Genomic DNA, 19,298 nt, shown 5'->3' on the forward strand with positions numbered 1-19,298 from the left:
TCGGGTCTAGGGACTATCCCAGCAGACCAATGGCAAGGATCTGCACCCATTCAAAAACATACATTCTGACTCATCGTGGCCACCCATACACCCCACGTGTGACCAGCAAAAGGCGACCACACAGTCCCAAAACTATTCATGACCAGTTGATTTTAAAAAAAAAAGAAACAACCTGCATGGTAATCCAAGGCGAATACCACGAAGGTGCATGCTCTTATGTGAAGTACCCGGACTCAAGAGGGCAGGAAGGAGGACAGGATGGGACTTGAAAAAGGCATCATGAGGTTGAAAAAAACGGTAGTGCAACTAAAAAAGATTAAAAACAAGGGTCACAGACACTAGCCCGTCCTCAGCATATCAAGCATTTTTCCAAAAGAAATTGAGAAAGAGATGCAAAGTACCCTTGCAGCACTGCACTTTCCAGTGGCGTGTGCTACATTAAAAGAAAACAGAAAACATGACAGAGGACAACTTTCCTTTAGCCTTAGGACCTCACCAGTGCCCCCAACATAAATGAGCTGAGCAAGTAAATAAAGCTAAAATGGCTTTACTTATCTTAGGTCAGGACAGGGTTTAGGACATAGACAAAGGTGCCGGATGGTCCATTGAAATCCCCATGGAAAAATGCAAAATGATCTCCCCTAACGCTTACCTTTTAGTATCTTTGAGAATGTCCATGTGTACTTAAAGAATTTCCTTTCACTTACCTATGTGGACAATCTGTGCTTGTCAAGCTCTTGTGTTTGTTAATTTACACCAAACCCCTGATCTCTTTAGTCACACAGACTAACTGCTTGTCCAAAGTTAAGTGGAGACTTGTGTGTGAAACCTTGGCAGGTCCACCAAGCTTGCTTCCCTGAAACCCTATACTGGCGTGGTTTCGAAAAACCTCCCGACACTTATTCATTCTGTGTAGGAGTGTTCTGTTCCACCCTCCTAGGACACTCCCGAACAACCATTCCTCAGTCACGCAATACAAATGCGTCAGAGGAGACATCATGCAATTATGCTTTGAAACCTGAGTCAAGGATGCTTCGATAGAATGGTAGAGGAGCTATGATAAGAGAGTTGAGGTTGCTGGGAGTTACTGGGGCCAATATACAGATTCCAACCTTTTCTAGGTTGCGATAGGTCATTGAGAGGAGAATTAATGACAGACCATACCAAAGGCCAACACGCTATGTATCTGTGTTAGTGGGCCATTCACTGCTGTGTTCTTACCTATTTGCCAGGATGGGTCCCTGCCACTCCTCGATCTTCTTCTCCCACTCCTTGTAGTGCGTCAGTGCATAGTATGAGAGGGCAGGCCCTGCATCACCACTGCTGCTGAAGAATCGAGTGTAGCGCCTGCAAAGGAAAATTATCATCAATAAAGAACCTTAAGAAGTGCTCTCTAGAGTGCAAATTCTGCCTATAAGCCAGTGATGGAGCCAGTATCAGTGCAGTGAGGTCTGAAAATAAACAAACTGTCCACAGAAGAGGCATTCATCACCAATCTTCAGTAACTTCCAGACTTTGTAACAGCACAAAGAGATGAAAAGGAGTACCACCTCTCACTGCCACCCTTTCAAGGAGAAGCTGGATACTCGCCTGCAAGGGTATAGGAGAGGTCAACACTGGAGAACTACATTTCTAGATGACAGCTATGCTCCAAGTTCAGGATAACTCAGATTCACATAATCAGAGAAAAATAAGCAAGCAGTGCTCCCCCAACTGGGAGGCGGGAAGTGGACAACTCTTCTCACTCAGAAAGCGGCCCACTGGCAGTTTGGCTATTGCAATGATATCTAAGCACACATGTCTAGTTGAGTTTTAACCATTACTTGTGCCGTATTAGCTGTCTGTCTGATGGAGTGTGCTGCCACTCTCCTGGAAGTGGTCTCTTACTTAAGGAACACCACAATAGGTCAGCAGCCATCTAGGAATTGTGACTAATCCACATGCAGGAGGCTAGGTGATGAGACTCTGCTTTCCCTGGGGCAGCCACCCTCTTTGTGATGCAAGCCTCGGAGTAAATGGAACTCGGATTCCTGCAGGTTCCCTAGCCTACCCCTAGCCTCGTGTGTTTGCCTAGCAGTTTAATGCTACAATCCATTTGCTGCCTCTGAAATGTTGGTGCAAACGTGAAGGTCGTCAGCTGTGGGGAAGAATATCTGCGTCGCCAGCAGTGGCCGTGAGACCCCCAAGTCAGAAATAGAGTAAAGGTACTCCAAGAAGCAGAGATTTGCCCGCACCATAAGAGTTCCACACCACTGGCCAGCCCCAGAGGGCAATGAAAAACATAGGGTGGGCAGAACAGGGCGGCTCTGGGTGTTAAGAGCCCAAGTGCGATACAAGAGAAGGCTAGTGCAGAGATCAGTAATGGTCAGAGCAGACAATGGATAGGAGAAACTAAAGAGGGGCGGGGATGGTGAGAAAGAGGGGAGAAGTTGTAGAGAGTAAAGACCAGAGGGGAGGAAAAGGAGGGAGAGAAATGAAAAAATATAAGAATGGAAAAGGTGGCAGAGGTGGAAAAAGAGGAGTGGAAGAAGGGAAAGGAAAAGTGAGAGAGGGAGGTGCAGAAGAGGATCAAGATTTGTGTGCTGGAGTGGCGAGGAGACAGAAGAGTATGAATTCAAACAAAGCAAATACGAGCTGTGAGGAGGCAGGCACAACAGAGTAGAGGAAGAGAGACTAAAAGAGAAGAGGAGAGGAAGGAACTAAGCGATGGGAAGGGTAGAGTACACAGGAAGGAAAGGAGATCTTAAAGTGGAAGAGAGAAGACAAACAACAGAAGGCCAAAGGAGGCAATAGTAGTAAAAATGGATTGTACTGAAAAGGATCATCCAGTGTGCACAGTTTTTAGAGTGCAGGTAAAACGCTGGAAAACCAACTGGCCGAGGTTACCCATCATTCTTGGGACTGCCGGGGGGGAGGGGGCAGGGGGACGGCGGGAACATGACAAATGACAAACCCTACAGTCCAACTGCACAAAATAGTCTGAGGCCGGAACCCTATGAAGAGAACCCAGGGTATCACCCACGCAACATCCTCAACAGACAACCAATTCAGACACACAAAAAAAGCCAACAACAAAGTTAGAACACTGCGATGGGTCATGAGTAAGAGACCGACACAGAGGCATATTTTGATTGCTATAAACAATTATTTGAGAAAATAGGGCATGTAGGAAAACCTACCTTTCCTTATAGCTTTGAGGGGTTTCCTTGCTTCAACCAAAATAACTTGTGTCCAGGTCAGGATGTCCAAAAGTAAAAAGTCCTCTGTCCCGTGTCCAAAACCTAAGCTGGCCCTCACATTCTAAACTAAGCATAAAGAGAAAGTGTAAATGTTCTTTTGGCTGCGTCCTTGCAGCTATACTTTGCAAGTTCAACTTAAAGTTCCAAAATGATGTAAAAAGCAAAACAGACGACTAATGTTCTACAAGAATATAAAAGGGGATCCCTTCCCAATGAATTGCACAGTTACTTTATAACACACAGTCTTGGCATCAACCGGTCTTCAGTGCCTTCTTCTGGTTTTCTAATATTGCCACAAAATAATAAATATGTTTTCCTATTGTTCACAAGGCTCGCAGCATCAAGATGTGGCTTCTCCTCTCTTGACAACCACACATTTCAATGCATCAGGTTATACGGCTGACAACACCAAGAGATTGCTCCTTCTCTCTCAAAGAACAGAACTTCATCTCTTGTTTGCAGACTTCACAGTGTCAAGAGATTGCTTCTGCTCTCTTGACCAAGGATTCAAACATTGTACAGTTTTAATGTCTTTCAAAACAGTCTACCTGGTCAACTTTCCTGCCCGGTTTTATTTAAGCATCTTAGTTCATAGTTCTCAAAACAATGTACCTGGTGTACTCTGCTGGCAGGTATTACTCATGTTTACTTTTATTATACTTTACAGTTTTCGATTCCGCCAATATAGGGTTCTTGCCCCTTTCCTCTTGGCTGTTCTCAATGCATGTTCACTACTTCCCCTGCTCAGGACTCCCTGGTTTTCCCAATTTCTTGCGATACAATTGCTTGCTTGCTTCAATGTTCTCACTCCCTTGTTCAGATTGAACAGAGCCCCACCTCCTCAATCGATGTGACGTTCATGCAGCGAAACGCCCCGGTGTCGCCCTTTCCTCGCCTGGTCTCACCGGTAGTTACGGGCTGCTTCAGTGTCCTCTGCGGGTGGCGTTCGCTGAAACGGTCTTTCTTCTTTTTTGCATCCGGTATCCAACACTCTGGTCTTCTCATCGCTCTGGAGTTCACGTTGGAGCTTCCACAGCTCTGTGTTTCGTGACAGTGGTCCCACCGCTTTAGAGTCTATCCTGCCAACGTTTTGCCGACCGTGCTTCTGCTTCCCTGCATGCCATGACCAGTCTGCTTCCAGAACCGCATTGGGGAAGGAGTTTCTCCATCTTCCAGTCTTGCCGTAGCTTTTAAACTTCCTGGTATGCATCACCCGATTAGAATGACTAGACTGCATCACATGAGTCTTGTTGGTAATCTGCATTGCTCTTGTCCTCTTCCTTGTCCCAGTGGACTCATGGGAATCAAGATGTATTTGCCCATGGATTTCAATATCTTCTATAGCACACTATGCCATACAGGTTTGAGATGGACACAGAGCATTATCATCATCAGTCCCTTGAAAGGAGACCAGGGGGTTATGTGTTTTCCACGGTAAACCACCTCCACTCTCCAGAGGTTGGTCTGCCCCTGTGTGGTACTCCCACAGATAGCCACCCCCCAGGGTTGTAGTCGGGTAGCCTCTGCCCTTCCCAGGCCACATAGGGGAAGACTTTCCCCGGGGAATCAGGGACCGCTTCGTCAGATTAGTCACAACACTGAAATACTGTGAGTGACTGTTTCCGATGGTAGGGCAGGCCAGAACTTATGAACACGGTCCTGTATATAGTCAAATTGAGTGTAAATATCTGGACCAACACTGTGAAATCAGTTAAGACCTAATCCCATTTTCTTTTGTTTGAATAAACAAGAAAGTAAACAGATCTCTGCAGTTAAGTCATTCTTTTGATCCCCTAGCAGTGACGCAATTGTGCTGCATTAGAAAAGGCAATCCCTTCTGTGCTGTGGCGTGAGCCACCAGAAGCTAGGCTTTAAGGAAAGTTTTGCTTCTAAACAAAACAAAACTTCAGCATCCCCCTTTAAACATCAAGTCTATGTAGCATTTGTTTCACTGGAGTAGGCTGAGAACGGAGGAAAATTGGCAATTCCAAGTCTCAATCTATATGAAAATCAGGAATCAGGCTTCCATATAAAGTGGCGGATGTGAGATTTCTTTGCAAAATGACTTTGGCTCTAAAGAACTTTGCGCATGGCTCAGAGGTCTCAAGAGCTGGCATTGTGCTCGATTCGGGTGACATAACATCAACAGGAAAATTAAGTTTGGTACTTTACATCATAGGTGTGTAAAAGCAGAAAGAAGAAAACATTAACATAGCCATAACTATATTACGTTAACAAGCTGGTGAGGTCCATTTGCAATGTGCCGTTCAAAATGTTTTCAATGATTTTTTCCTGGAAGAGGGATTTTGGATTCAGTTCAAGCATGCATCTGGAGTTTGCTGCTACATGTAATGTAATCATATAATGTGGTAGACATACTGGAGGAAGATTTACATACCCTAAAGTTTCCTGTGACTGACCAGTTTAAGGGTTCAGGCGTCTATCTTTTAACTACACAAACATTCTTTCTCATTTTCTTGTGAATCTAAGTCTTGTGGAAGGTGCCCTAGAGTAGCTGTGGCAAGAATCCCGAGAGTCCTCTGAAATCCCTCAGTGACAACACAAACTGCTCAGGAGCCACTCCAATTATTGATGCTGTACTGAGATGTCATTGTACTCAAGACCCTCACTTCAAGGAACACCCTCTTCACACCTTATAAGATAAACCTTGCATCCTGAACCACCCAGCATACCACCAGATCTACTCTCTATATCACCCTATAAAGCCCCCTAACCCTGCGTTCAACATTCTTACATGGTCCCCACTAATTGTAAATGTTAACTATTCGCATCAACCCTGCATGGTATGGCATTGATAAATGCACAGTTGGACTGTTACCCGTAACCATGTAACATATGCCTGTAACCCTTACTGATGAGTAGGGCCATGTTGCTTACTAGAGTTCGGTGCGTTCGCATTAGCCATCTGTTACGATGGATCTTCATAATTAACCCTGTGGGCAGATTCCGAGGGTCCACCCTATTCTGAGGGACTGCGAAAGATGCCTCTATCTAGACAAACTATCAAGGCAGGTGAATGGGCAGCAAGGCTTAGACTTAGCAGGGTGTGGGAGTGGTGAAGGGTTCAATTAGACGGACACAGGGCACTCTTAATCCAAGTAATACAGAAAGGTATACAAATACAGAAATATTTATTAGGCCTTGACACAAACTATTTGCAATGAAAATCACAGGTAAGTACAACAACTACAATTACACTATAAAAATATGTTAATTTATTTAATTGTTATTGATTCGGCTGAGTTATCAACCTTTCAAAACATAAAATATAGTATATTTAATTTGAAAATAAAACCTAACTCCAATACAATAGTCAGATCATCTACAACAAAATTCATAATCACTTAATTAAAGCTCCTCTAAATCATAACTTTTATTACAGCATCAATCTAATTAACTAATCACTTCCTATATTAACTGCTACCAAAAATATAATGGTTGCTATAGGTACATATTGACCACTAAAAATCATCAACCAAACCTTAACTTCTGATAAACTTCTAAAAGATTTAAAAATGTTGTTCATGTGTGACTTTATTTCATTTGGTTTTGGATAACGTGTTATCAAATGTCTTACTGTTTCAGTTTTGTTAATCTTTCACAGAAAAAAACATTTAGCTTCTTGAGGTGCTTTCGACCTTATTTCTAAAACGTCTCTTGTCGGCCATGAATTCAATCGCAAATCTTAAAAACCCCTTACAAATTTTAACACCGGAAATCTACTTAAATATTTCGGTATTGAATTCAGTGCCTATACTATCTGTGTGTAACATTTTTAAAAAATCATGTAATTGTGACACTCCTCTATCTTCATGCACCAGTCACACCTCCACAACATAATGTTTGCCTTTTCCAGCATGCACATTAGGGTTTCAAGTGATATACATGCTACATCCAACCAACTTAAGCATTCCGCCGTCCATTTGGACATAAACCGAATTTGGCTATCCTCCAATAATGTTCTCATGAACAGTAAAATGGTTTTTGAATGGGCTAACAAAACTTTCCTTAAAAAGGATAACAATTTTAATTTTACTAAAACCGATAATGAAAACAGTCCGAACTCATAACGAATAATCTGTATTAGCACTTTCCAAGTTAGACCTAAAACCCTTTCCCAAAATTGTCCCTCAATGAGGTTCCAATCCATATTACCAAGAAATAGTTTAGCTTCTACTCCATAGACTAGGATTGGGACAACCTTTGGTTTATAAAACATTAGAGGCTCACAAGAAACTCTACCACATTTTTTTTATGACTAGTCATTTATTGGACGGCAGCCATTTTCACCTTCTGCTTTAATTCCATATGATACAGAGTTTCTGCCCATTTATCATTAGTACAGAACCCCAAGTATCTGTACTCTTGAACCATTCCATCAACAGCAGGGATTTATGCAGATTCAAGGTGAGAAATTATTTTCTTCAAAAATGTCAGTCTAAAACTCTATCACGTTTCAAACCTATTGCCTTGAACATATGTCTCTAGCATTGAGAGTAGCTTCCGAAGGCCCACAGGCGCCTGGTCCCAAATACAGGTCTTTTATTGTCCCCAGCAAGTAGAGCGGACAGCCCCAGTTTTCAGGGTTTGCCCAGAACTCATCTGAGTCCACTGAATCAAATGCTAATTTAAGAATCAATAAAAGCCAGATACACTGGCTGGCCTGTGAGTTGAACTTTCTTCTTCATTATTGCTAAGGTGGTCAGGTTAACCGATGTGCCCAACACAGAAATAAATCCCGATAGGAAAGAGTCAAATATCTCAGCTTCTATGGCCCACTCAATCAGCTGGGTCAAAACCAGCCTGACAAAGACCTTGCCTGGGACATCTGGAGGGGCTATTGGTCGATAATTGTGGCAGTCATACTGCACGCCCTTCTTGAAAATGGGTATGACTATCGCCTTTTCCCACGAGTTTGGGACCCTTCATTCCTCCAATATCATGTAAAACAGTTTCCAATATTTATGCCCATTCCATTGGATAAACATCCGGTCCCAGGGCTCATGAATTGCTCGATTTCACTATAATCATCTTAATGTCGTCCCGGTCAAAGGGCAATATCCATTCAGCTTGGCTTGCCCTCTCTCTCTAGCCAAATCCCCACTAAGGTTTGTTGCAAACAGGGCACTCAAATAGGAAACTCTTACTTCCTCAGATAAAGGATTTGCATGCACGGACAACTGATGAATATTGCTGTTAATGTTTAATATAGCCCATATCTGGGCAATAAACGGCTTTTTTGCTTGGACACCCAAGTCAAAAACATGTCCGTGTACAAACACGGATCAGTTTGGAGTGGTGTATTTAACTAAAAATGGACTTGAGGCAAGAGTATAATCAATCAGTCATCTGTTGACCCGTTGTCAATAAATGCTTATTAAAGGGCATCCAACGATCGGATGTTCCAACATAAACGACACCTTGTAAATGCTAAAGGAGAGTAAACAAGTGATTCATAGACCTAGAAATAGGCATTAAATCACAGAGCTATACATGGGTGGAAGAGTGTTTTTTTCCGAGCCCACTTCAAGAGTATCAGAATATCAGAACAATCCTAACAAGGAACTATTATTACCCCCACAAATGGTACATAAGGGAGGATGAAAGGTAAACATATGGGCAGAATACACTAGCTTGTCAATAAGCCAAAGTTATTACAGCACTGTGTCAAGTTGTACTCTGAAACCCGTACAGAAACCAAATGGTTACATTAGCCACATTGATACTCATTAACAAAGAGAGCTGTTGCGATAGAATATTCAGAAAAAAGAATACAATCACTGGACCCGTCTAAGAATCACACTCATCTGAAAAAAAGATAATACCTGTATGTCACTTTATGAGAGTGCCAAAACGTTTTCCCTGAGAGTACAACGGCACAAACCCAATATAGGTTTGCATTGTTATGGTGCAAAGGGATACTCTCCTTTCACCCCACAGGTACAGCAGCAGGGGAAACCAGCCAGTTGCCCCACCCCCCACCACCAATCACTAGCAAAGGGTCATATGACCCACCACACTGGTTGGCCAGTAATACAGCCACTTAGCCTAGATCACCCCGCAAAAGAAGCGAGAGGACGATCTAAGGGACTCAGACTTGCAAAAACAAATATAAACCTTTATGGAGACTGCCAATGAAGGCTCAAAATACCATACAATGAACCTTAATTAAGGTAAAGAGGGTTCAAATGGCAGGGGGACTTCCTTCCGGGCATTAAAAGAAGCCAGAAATCCAAAAAATAAGGAGAAAAAACAAAATGTCAATGAGCCCTAGAATCCCCAAATCAGAAATTCTGTTTAAACATTACACTACTCCAGGACCAAGGAGACTGTAGGAGTTAATCGGCTTACTGGCCGGCGCTTTCAACTCTTCCCGTCAGGTCCATGCAGAGACAGTTCAGCAAGGCTCTCCCAGGAGCAGGGATTTTTGAGACTAGGCTCGATCAAGTGGATCAAAGGGACGGATCGGCAATGTTTGGTTACCCTGTGTAAGTAGGATTTCAATGTAGAGCAATACCTGGCAGACCTCTGCCTTCAAAAAGGTTCATGAAAACGGGTACCTAGCGGCTAAGCTTCTCCATAGCTCCTATTTGGTGGTAATCTTCTGTGCATTGGGCATACCATTGGTGCATATGGGAAACTGGGGATGGAAGGATAATTTGGGTCCCAATAGAAGGATTGACATCATTTGAACTTTTAATGGCCACCCAATCAGCGAGTGCTGCTATATTGCAAATCAGTAGGAATCTTCACAGGCTTTCTCTGTGACCAGGACTCCTGCCTGAAACCAAGACACGGGTTCGCTATATCATGCCTAGTTCCGCCAAATGCACAACTTGCTCTAGAATTCAGGCCATAACCATGACTATATCCCCACCACATCAGAATCCTGGTCACTTACTTGTTGGGGCAATGCCCGGCCAATGAAACTATGACACAGGGGTTCCGAATACAGAGACACATGTAATACAGAAGGTTTTGCCCCTTTATATTCATAGTAGTGCTTGCACCAACCAGTCGAGTCCACACAGCCAACTCTATAAGGGTATTCACTCAGGTACAGAGCGTAATTGCTTCACCATGACCCAGAGGGACTTAGGGCTTCTCAGGAAGCACAAACTGCATTTGTGTCTGAAATGGTGAAATACACCGGCTCTTGTACTAGAGTGTCAATATGGGCCTTTCGGGCCCACACCTTTGATATCTCAAGCTCTGTGAGTCTTCAGCGTCTGGTAAAAAGGGGCGTGGGAGGAGCATGCTCCTGCATGCAAGCTTATGCCGTCACCATACCATGCTGGAAGGAGAGGAGTTAAAAGGGCAAAGATCTTGTTAGGTTAATACATTCTCAACTTACCTCAAGTGCTCCTTCATCCCTGACCCGAAAGTAATGCAAGGCATATCCCATGCTAAGCAGAACTCTAACATGCCATGCCCTTGGGAAGGAATTGTGCAGCTAGCAGCAACGGCAGCTGCAGTCATCTCTCCTTTACATGTTGGTGCTGTTTTACCTATAATGGAGAGAATGTAATCATCAGGAATCAAAGATCTGTTTTCATCTACATCACTTTAGACACTATACAAAAAACACACTAGTAATATTAAGAAATGAAAGTGCATTGGGACTTTCCCAAAGCAGCAGCTCTAGTGTCAAGAAGTTGTGTCTAAGAGACGCAAGTGGGAGGAGTGGACAAGAGAAGAGTGAAATCCATTTTGAACAATGATCAAACCACACTTCGATCTGCGTCACAGAATTACCCCGTCCCCACAGAATTTCAGCTTGGACAATGCCAGGTGACAATATTTTAGGCATGTTGGGCGATGTTCTCCCTCTTCAAGTGAGCTTTTTGAGAGATAGAAGTGTCACTTTGTGTGTGTAAGTCCTACACCTTGTACTCCCGCCTCCCCATGGAATATATGCTTCTCTAAAGACTTGGCTCATATGCTTTTTAACTTTGTTATTTTACTTTACGTTTATCTAAAAATCGTTGTCGCTTATGTGAAGGCATCATGAAGTAGAGGCAGAACTGAACTCAGCTTTATTTACACTTTTATTAAATGAAAAGGAGGGTTGGAAAAAGTCCTAACTTTCCCTATGCTAAGGTGGGATTTCCCTAACTAATGAAACTAAGGATAGTCTATGTTAGGATGTCCACGTAAATGTCTGACTGTGTTCAAAACCTATACTTGCCCTTACATCTATTTGTGTACAAGGTGCAGGGATGTTGGCTTTAAAATCATAAGTGTTCAAATAACAGTTCCAATCTTCTTCCAGCTCTTGGACAGAAAGGATTTTCCTTCCCCACGATTCGTGTTTACAAAGCACCAACGGGTTTCCCTTCCCCAAGGCTTCAAGTCTTTCAACAATTTCACAAAGTTCAATTCTTCAATTCCAGGTCACACTAGGTTTCCTTTCGATTCACCCACAAGCTCTGTTGTAGGCATTTCAAGTGGCTTTTCCATAGGTGGTGTCCTCGGTCTAGGCGCAGTTGTTGGACCACACGGTCCACCCATTACAGGTCACGCAACAACACACCTAACTTGCTTCTCCTTCACCTGCACGTTGCCACTGTTCCAGCCTTACAGTGGGATTTGGTTCAGGCTCATTTCACATCCTCTTCATGCTTTACCTTTACTTGTTTCCTTTATATCCCTAACCTTCCACAAAACTGCTTTCATTCATTCAGATCAGTATTCAAAATGCTTACTTAAATGCTTACTTAAACGGTATTCAAGAAGTGCTTGTTTCTACTTGAAATGTAATTTGCATTTTCTTTGCTTCAGTTTATCGGGATATGCCTCTCCCAAGTTAACCTAGTTTCTTTCCCTGCCAGATTGAGGCTTTTCCACTTTCTGTTTTTTCTACAGGCCGCCTTCAATATGCCCCGGCATCCCTTTCCCACTTCACAGAACTCCCTGCTCTCTTCTGTCACCTTTGGTTCCTCTGACGGTGGACGTCTATGGGGAAGTCTGCTTTGCTTTTGCTTCCTTCGGCTTTCTCTGGCTATCGCGGTCTACACATTTCCCAGCATCTCAGGTAAGCACTGCGGTAAGCCTTGGTTGGCTTGCCCGCACCTGCAAATGCCCTAGAGCTTCTCTGCTCTCGGCGTCCCCGCAGCATGCTGATTTCTTGCTGGGGCTCTTGTCTGTGAACCTCCTTGCTCCACCACACCTGCACTCGCTTTTCCCTCTGCACGGCTTCCCAGGGACACCGTCCTCCTTCATGCATCGCAGTTATTTAAACATCCCGCTGAGCTGATTGGCTCTCAGACTACTAGACCACACATTGTTGGTTCTAGAGTCTTTCGTCTTTTTGTTGCCTCTTCCTTGTTCCAGTACCAAAGTGGTGTGTATAAGAGTGAATGTCAATGGGTAAATCGGCGTCTGACCCACAGTAGCCCACAAAGGTATTGGGGGATTGAGGGGACATTTTGAGAGGGAAAAGAGGGATACCATGTATCTCTGTGCCTCTTCCCAAGTCTCTTTCACCCAGGTAGTCCTCACTTGCATATCCACCACCAGGGTTAAGATACATTAGCAACAGTCTTTCCCTGGCCGTCTGGGGAGGTGGGGGATGATATTCCGGGGAAAGATGTGAGGATTCCTCACACTTACTATAAGGAGTAGGTGGAGGCCGATAGATTTGCGTTTTGTGGGTTTATTCGCCATATAGTTCCCTTCTCTCCTCCCATCTGAGAAAAAAAACAAATGTTGGCTAAAACAACAGCAGGAAGGGGTACAAACAAGTCCACTTGCGCCTTGTGTTAGGAGGGATTTTCAAAGTCACTAAATGGGATGTGACTTAGAGAAGCCAACCTGGGGCAACAGAGGTGTTTCAAAAACCATGCACTCTTAATGTAACGCTTAAGGTAGCGAAGAAAAACGAAAAGTCTGAACTAAGGCGGTAGGAGGCACGGTTGTGCAGTGCAGTTAATTAAAAGATGATAAATACAAGGAAGCAACAGATCAGTACAAAAATACCTCAGCTTATTACACTACTACATTATGTTGCACTTTACACAATTAAAGGACAGCAATAAAATACTACTATACATATAACAAAAGGTTTGGTAACCAACTACGAGTTGCACACTACTTTAGGTCAATCAGACAATGGAGACTGGACCCTCATGGAAGAATGGACAGGTGCACTGTTTTCATCAATACCTGACTGGGTCGGTAAGCCATCTGGCAGCATGGCCGTTGATATTTCAGGTTCCTGGTAGATGCCTTTTCTGATGGTCAGCACAGCAGGTTTTCAAAGTCAGAGCAGAGCCTGGGGATGCCCATGGCAAACTACCTTTACTTGGGATGGCAATTTTGCACGCAACTTTAAGAGATTAGGTTAATTATGCAAGGGCAGTGCTAAACAGTTGCATAACTTGGATACTTGTACTGTGAATAAGCAACCACCCAATCATTTCTCCTGTAAAAGAATACCAGCAGAGTTTAACTTAATCAGTAGTCCAAAACATTCGGAGAGCCAAAGGTTACAGACCCTAGTCCTATGGGATGGTACCAAGATGCAGGATCCTCCATCAAGTTATTGGGATGTTACAAAACTGCATTTCCTAAATATATGAAAAAAAAATTAAATTTAAAAAAAAACATCTGCGGGAGATGTCTGCTCAAATAAATATGTTCTCATTGTTAGCCAATTATAGGTGGTAGATAATTATCACTACAACTGATCGCACTAGGTGAGATACTGGAGGACAGACTGTATTCGGATGCATCAAGGGCAAAGTGCTTGTGCTAGTCTACAAAGTTGGCAGACCAGATTTCGTGCTGCTTGTTTAGTTCAAACACTGCATTTTTATTTTGTCTTTCAAAAATGTACTCCTTGGCCATGAATGGAAGATAGAAATGTGTGAAGACCTAGAGTCATGCAAACTGCATTCAATGTGAAAACAATAATACAGAGGCTGTCTTTCCTTTTACCAATCTGCCATCAGGTGAGACGGAATTCACCTCACATGAAGTTTAGCAACAGAAGAACAAGTTACTTACCAACTGGTAACGTTCTTTCGACTAGATGTTCCTCCAACGTATTCCACATCTTTGACATGTAATGTGCACAGCTGTGTACTTCATAAACTTTTTCAGCATAGGGTGCCCTGAGTCAATGGCGTTGGGTCGATATCCCTCGAAGGCCTCCGTCGAGGGCGACGTTACCTGATGTTATAAATAGGACGCACGGCGCCCGTAGCCTCAGTTTATATTTTTTTCCTCCATAATGGGTGACATGCACCTATCGAATGCCTGCTTGACTGCACATAGCCTTGAGGGAACGTAAGCTGCAATAGCATAGTAAATTCTCCAGAGGGGCAGGCTGGGAGGGCGATGTGGAATACCAGAACATGGAGGGGGGGAAATAATTTAGCATACCCAATCAGATGGCAGAATAAAGAACCGCCTTACAAAGGCCATATCTGGACCATGGAGCGTATCCAGGGAGTAATGTCTGACAAAGTTGTGGATAGAAGCCCATGTGGCTGTGTCACAAATATTCCCAATAGGAACTCCCTGCTGCAGGGCTGTGGAAGTAGCCACGCCTCTAGTGGAATGAGCACACAACACTTCAGGGGGGTCCTTGCCCGCCAATCGGTAACATTCTGTAAAGGTGAGGATAATCCACCTGGACAAGGTCTGTTTGGTAACAGCCTGGCCCAATCGGTTGTGCAGCATACCCCACAAAGAGTTGATCGTCCACTCTGACCCTGGACAACGTAGAAATATAAAAAAGCTCAGAGCTCTCCTAGGGTCCAACCTATGGAGTTGCTCCTCTTCCTTACCAGGATGAGGAGGAGGATAGAAAGACGGAAGAACAACTTTCTGGCTTAAATGAAATCCAGATACTACCTTAGGTAGAAAGAAAGGACGTACCTGCAGTACAAACCTATCCTTGTGAAACACAGTATAGGGTGGCATAGATCCAAGTGCCTACAATTCACTCACTCTGCAAGCGGAAGTAACTGCAACCAAGAAAGACAACAGATCCAAAGGACAAGAGTGCAAAGGTTCAAATGGAGCATCCATCGGGAATTTCAAGACCAAATTTAAGTCCCAAACCGGCACCTGAAACGGGGACGGCGGGAACACATTAGTGAGTCCTTTAAGAAATTGGGAAATCAAAGGAATCTTAAAATAATAACATTCTTCAGACGAGCGCTTGAAGATAGATAGCACTGCCAGGTAACCCTTATTGGTACCTACTTGAAGGCCCCTGTGGGCCAAAGAAATCAAGACAGCATGAACCATGGGAATGGAACACTGAAAAGGATAAACATTTTGTCCTCTGCACCAGCCGCAAAACTTACGGCAACGGTACTGGGATTATGTTGAGGGTCGCCTGGCCGAAAGCAACACCTCCATCAGGTTATCCGGGAGGTCCCAAATCCTTATACCTCAACCTTTCAGATAGCAAGTATGAAGTTTGAGAGTCCGGACCTCTGGATGGACAACCTGACGCCAACCGCCCCCTCCCGCGAGAGCAGATCCTCTCAGTAGGGAATACGGCGTGGACGGCAGATGGACATTTCTAGAAGGTCCCGGTACCATGCTCTCCTGGCCCAATTCGGAGCAATGAGGATCATGTGGGATCCGAACCTCCGCAACCTCCTGAACACTTGAGGAATGACGGGGAACAGAGGAAACGCGTACAGAAGTGGGAATGACCAATCCACAAGGAAGGCGGCTCCTCTCAGACGAAATTCCCTTGAGCAGAATCTCTTGCACTTCCGGTTGGCACTGGTTGCAAAGAGATCCACTTGTGGGGTTCCACAAAGGGGCGAAGATCTCCAAAAGGACTTCCTGAGCCAACTCCAAATCGTGAGAGACTGTGCTCTGCCTGCTCAGAGTGTCCACCGCCACATTCTCCTCTCTGGCCAGATGAACTGCCGAGACTGAGATTCCCTGCTGGATTGCCCAGAACCAGAGATGCAGCGCCTCTCTGCACAATGGGAGTGACAGTACCACCCCTTTTTTGTTGAGGTAATGCATGGCCACTGTATTGTCTGTCATGATCAGGACACACTTCCCCCGCACAGACGGCAGAAATGCCTTCAGGGCCAGCCTAATGGCTCTCAGCTCTAACAGGTTGAGGTGGAGTTTGGACTCCGACAGAGACGAATGACCGCTGGACGTCAAATGTTCTGCATGAGCGCCCCATCCTGTGAGGAAAGCGTCCGGTACAACTGTCACCTCTGGCCACGGTTGCCAAAACGGCCCCCCCTTCATCAGGTTCCCCTCGTCGGCCCACCACAGCTGATCCTGTGAGACCAAGAGTAGAATCTGAACGAGATCCGATATCTTCCCCGAGAATTGTGACCACTGCATCTTAAGAACCCATTGCAAGGATCTCATCCTCAGTCTGGCCTCTGGCACCAGAAAAATGCAGGATGTCATGAGGCCGAGCAACCTTAAGAATTCGAACGCCGGTAGACTCAGGCATGTTGAAACTTGTCCACCATCTGCACAATGTGATGAGCCTTCACCTTGGAAGGCAAGCACTTCCCCAAGGAGGTGTCCAACACAGCCCCGATGTATTGGAGCTGTTGGGAAGGTGTCAGATGCGACTTCTTGAAATTGAGTGAGAAGCCCAGCCTGTGGAGGGAGCGGCAAGTGAGACCGAGATGATCCAGCGCTTGCTCCAGAGAACACGCATGGATCAGCCAGTCATCCAGGTAGGGGTAGATGTGATTCCCCCTTGCCCGAGATACGCTGCCTCCACCACCATTAGCTTGGTGAAGACCCTCGGGACAGAAGTCAATCCGAACGGGAGGACCCGAAACTGAAATTGCGAGACGCCAGCCGCAAACCTCAGGTACTTTCTGTGCTTTGGATGAATCGGCATCTTTAGGTTCAGAGACACCAACCAATCCTGAAGTTGAAGGGCCTGGAGGACTTGAGAAAGAGTGACCATCTTGAACTTGTCCTTCCTTAGAAGTTTGTTCAACCAACGCAAGTCCAAGATGGGTCTCAATCCCCTGTCTTTCTTTAGAATAAAAAAATATGGGGAATACCATCGCTTGTTCCTCTACGCTACAGGCACCAGCTCTATCGGACCTTTCTCCAGCAGGGTCAAGATTTCCTGCACAAGGAGCAGATCTGGAAGCTTCAAAGAGAGATTCCCCGGTGGATTGTTGTGAGGCTGCTTTAAGAAGGGAAGGCAGTAGCCGTGGGCTATTGTATCCAGAACCCAAGCATCCGAAGTAATAGCTCGCTATTCTTCGAGATGCTGAGACAGTCTGCCCCCAACCGACGAACAATGGGACGTGGCTCCATGCTTGTTTCGGAGCGGCTGCGGCAGTGCCTGAAGGCAAAGAGGCAGCTGCCTGAGCGGCTTTGGCACCCCTATTTCCCCGACCACCACGGGTACTTTTATGCTGACCCCTTTACTGGCAGCTCCTCTCGTTCTACCAAAGGAGTAGTAGTAACGAAAAGAACCTCCCCTCCACTGCTGTCCCCTAGGACGAAAAGGCAGAGATTGATGCACAGCTGCGCTCAAAGATTTTGCCACAGCTTTTGAGGTCTGCAACCTCTCAAGCCTCTCGTCAGCCTTGCTGCCAAACAAATGCACGCCATCAAAGGGCATGTTCAAAAGACGGGCTTGCACATCCGGAGCAAAACCAGACTTCCACAACCACGCAAATCTGCTTAGAACAGTGCTTACAGCCATGGACCGGCTAACACAGTCGGCCGGGTCCAAACCCGACTGAAGGGATTCACACATGGCATCCTTGCCATCTTGCACGAGAGCAAGGAACTCATCCCTTCCTTCCCCTTTGGTTATATGCTCAGCCGCCAGAGAAACAAAATTCCACATAGTGTGTGAAAATCTTGCTAAGGCACAAGTGGAGTTGGCAGATTTCAGCACCATACTCCCCGCAGAAATCACCTTGCGTGCCCAACCGTCGAAGCGGTTGTCGTCCCTATAAGGAGGGATGGTAGGGTACGCCGCCTGCCTCAAAGTGGTCGTAGCCGCCTGAACCACCAAACTCTCATGAGTGGGTTCAGATGAAAGGTAACTGGGGTTGCTACCGGACAGGTGGTATTTTTTAATTAACGATGTGTTAAATGCCGGAAGAGTTTCTGGTGACTGCCAAGCAGCCACCACCCTTTTCTGCAGCGTCAAATAAAAAGGTAAGACCGGGTCAGAGGACGGACCTTGATGCAGAATATCCGTTAAGTCATCCTGAACAAAAGCTTCAGGAGGACTGGATCAGCCAAGATACTCTGTGACCCTGGCCATCAGTCTTCTGTAAGACGACTCAGCATGAGCCCCAGGCTCAGGCCTACCAAACTCCACCTCAGGAGAAAAGTCCAAGCCACATCATGAAGAGATTGTCTCAACTCTTCCAAAAGCCACATCCAGCTCAATAGGGTAAAAATTGAAGCCTGACCTCGCCTCCTCCTCATAGATGTCATCAAGAGGGAGGTAACAGTCCTGCCTCGAGACAGAAGATGGTCTGGAGTCCTTAACAGGCCTCACAGACTTGGAAGTAGCCTTCCTTGGAGGATCCACAGTAGCAGGGATCTCCATCGGTAAATTCTGACCAAAAGGCGCCAACGGCTTTGGCGGCAACGCCGATAACGGCCACCGACAGCTGGTGTGAAGACAAAGCTTTGACATCCGTATCCGACGGACACGGCACTGACTGAGTCGATGCCGACCTCGAGCCCTTGCCAGGTTTCTGCGGTCTCGCTGGGGACGAGGACCGAGACCTGAAAGCACGTCTCTTGCGACCATCCTGAGCCTTGTTCGAACGGGACATCGAAGGTTCCCGAAGAGTCGTGCCGAAGACCCAACCCATAGGAGTGCGCACCACGAATCGAGACCGCTCCTTGCCGGCTTCTTCCGAAGGCGCAGATGGAACGGTGCCCTCGGATTGGAAAATTGCTGGCATCTGCTCCCTGAAGGTAGACCATTCCTCCAGAGTCGAGGACTTAGTCGGACATTCCACTTTCCTCGCGGCTCCATCGTCTGAGGACGACAGGTAAGGCGACCGGTGACAGCGCTTCCTGGAATGCCAAGACAAG

The 19,298-nt window shown here is 45.5% G+C and overlaps 1 protein-coding gene across 2 annotated transcripts in view; it reads right to left on the reverse strand.

Moving 5' to 3' along the window:
* GBA2 (glucosylceramidase beta 2) overlaps positions 1-19,298 on the reverse strand; it is a 470,157-nt gene that overhangs the window by 163,602 nt on the left and 287,257 nt on the right. For both annotated transcript variants that reach the window (XM_069626781.1, XM_069626780.1), the window contains exons 7-8: positions 10,615-10,768; positions 1,222-1,347 (exon numbers count right to left, since the gene is read on the reverse strand). In XM_069626781.1, coding sequence (XP_069482882.1) covers positions 1,222-1,347; positions 10,615-10,768 — 280 coding nt within the window. The remainder of the gene's footprint in view (positions 1-1,221; positions 1,348-10,614; positions 10,769-19,298) is intronic.

Source organism: Ambystoma mexicanum, chromosome 6p (assembly GCF_040938575.1).
Source record: "Ambystoma mexicanum isolate Mex_15411 chromosome 6p, UKY_AmexF1_1, whole genome shotgun sequence".
Taxonomy (NCBI): domain Eukaryota; kingdom Metazoa; phylum Chordata; class Amphibia; order Caudata; family Ambystomatidae; genus Ambystoma; species Ambystoma mexicanum.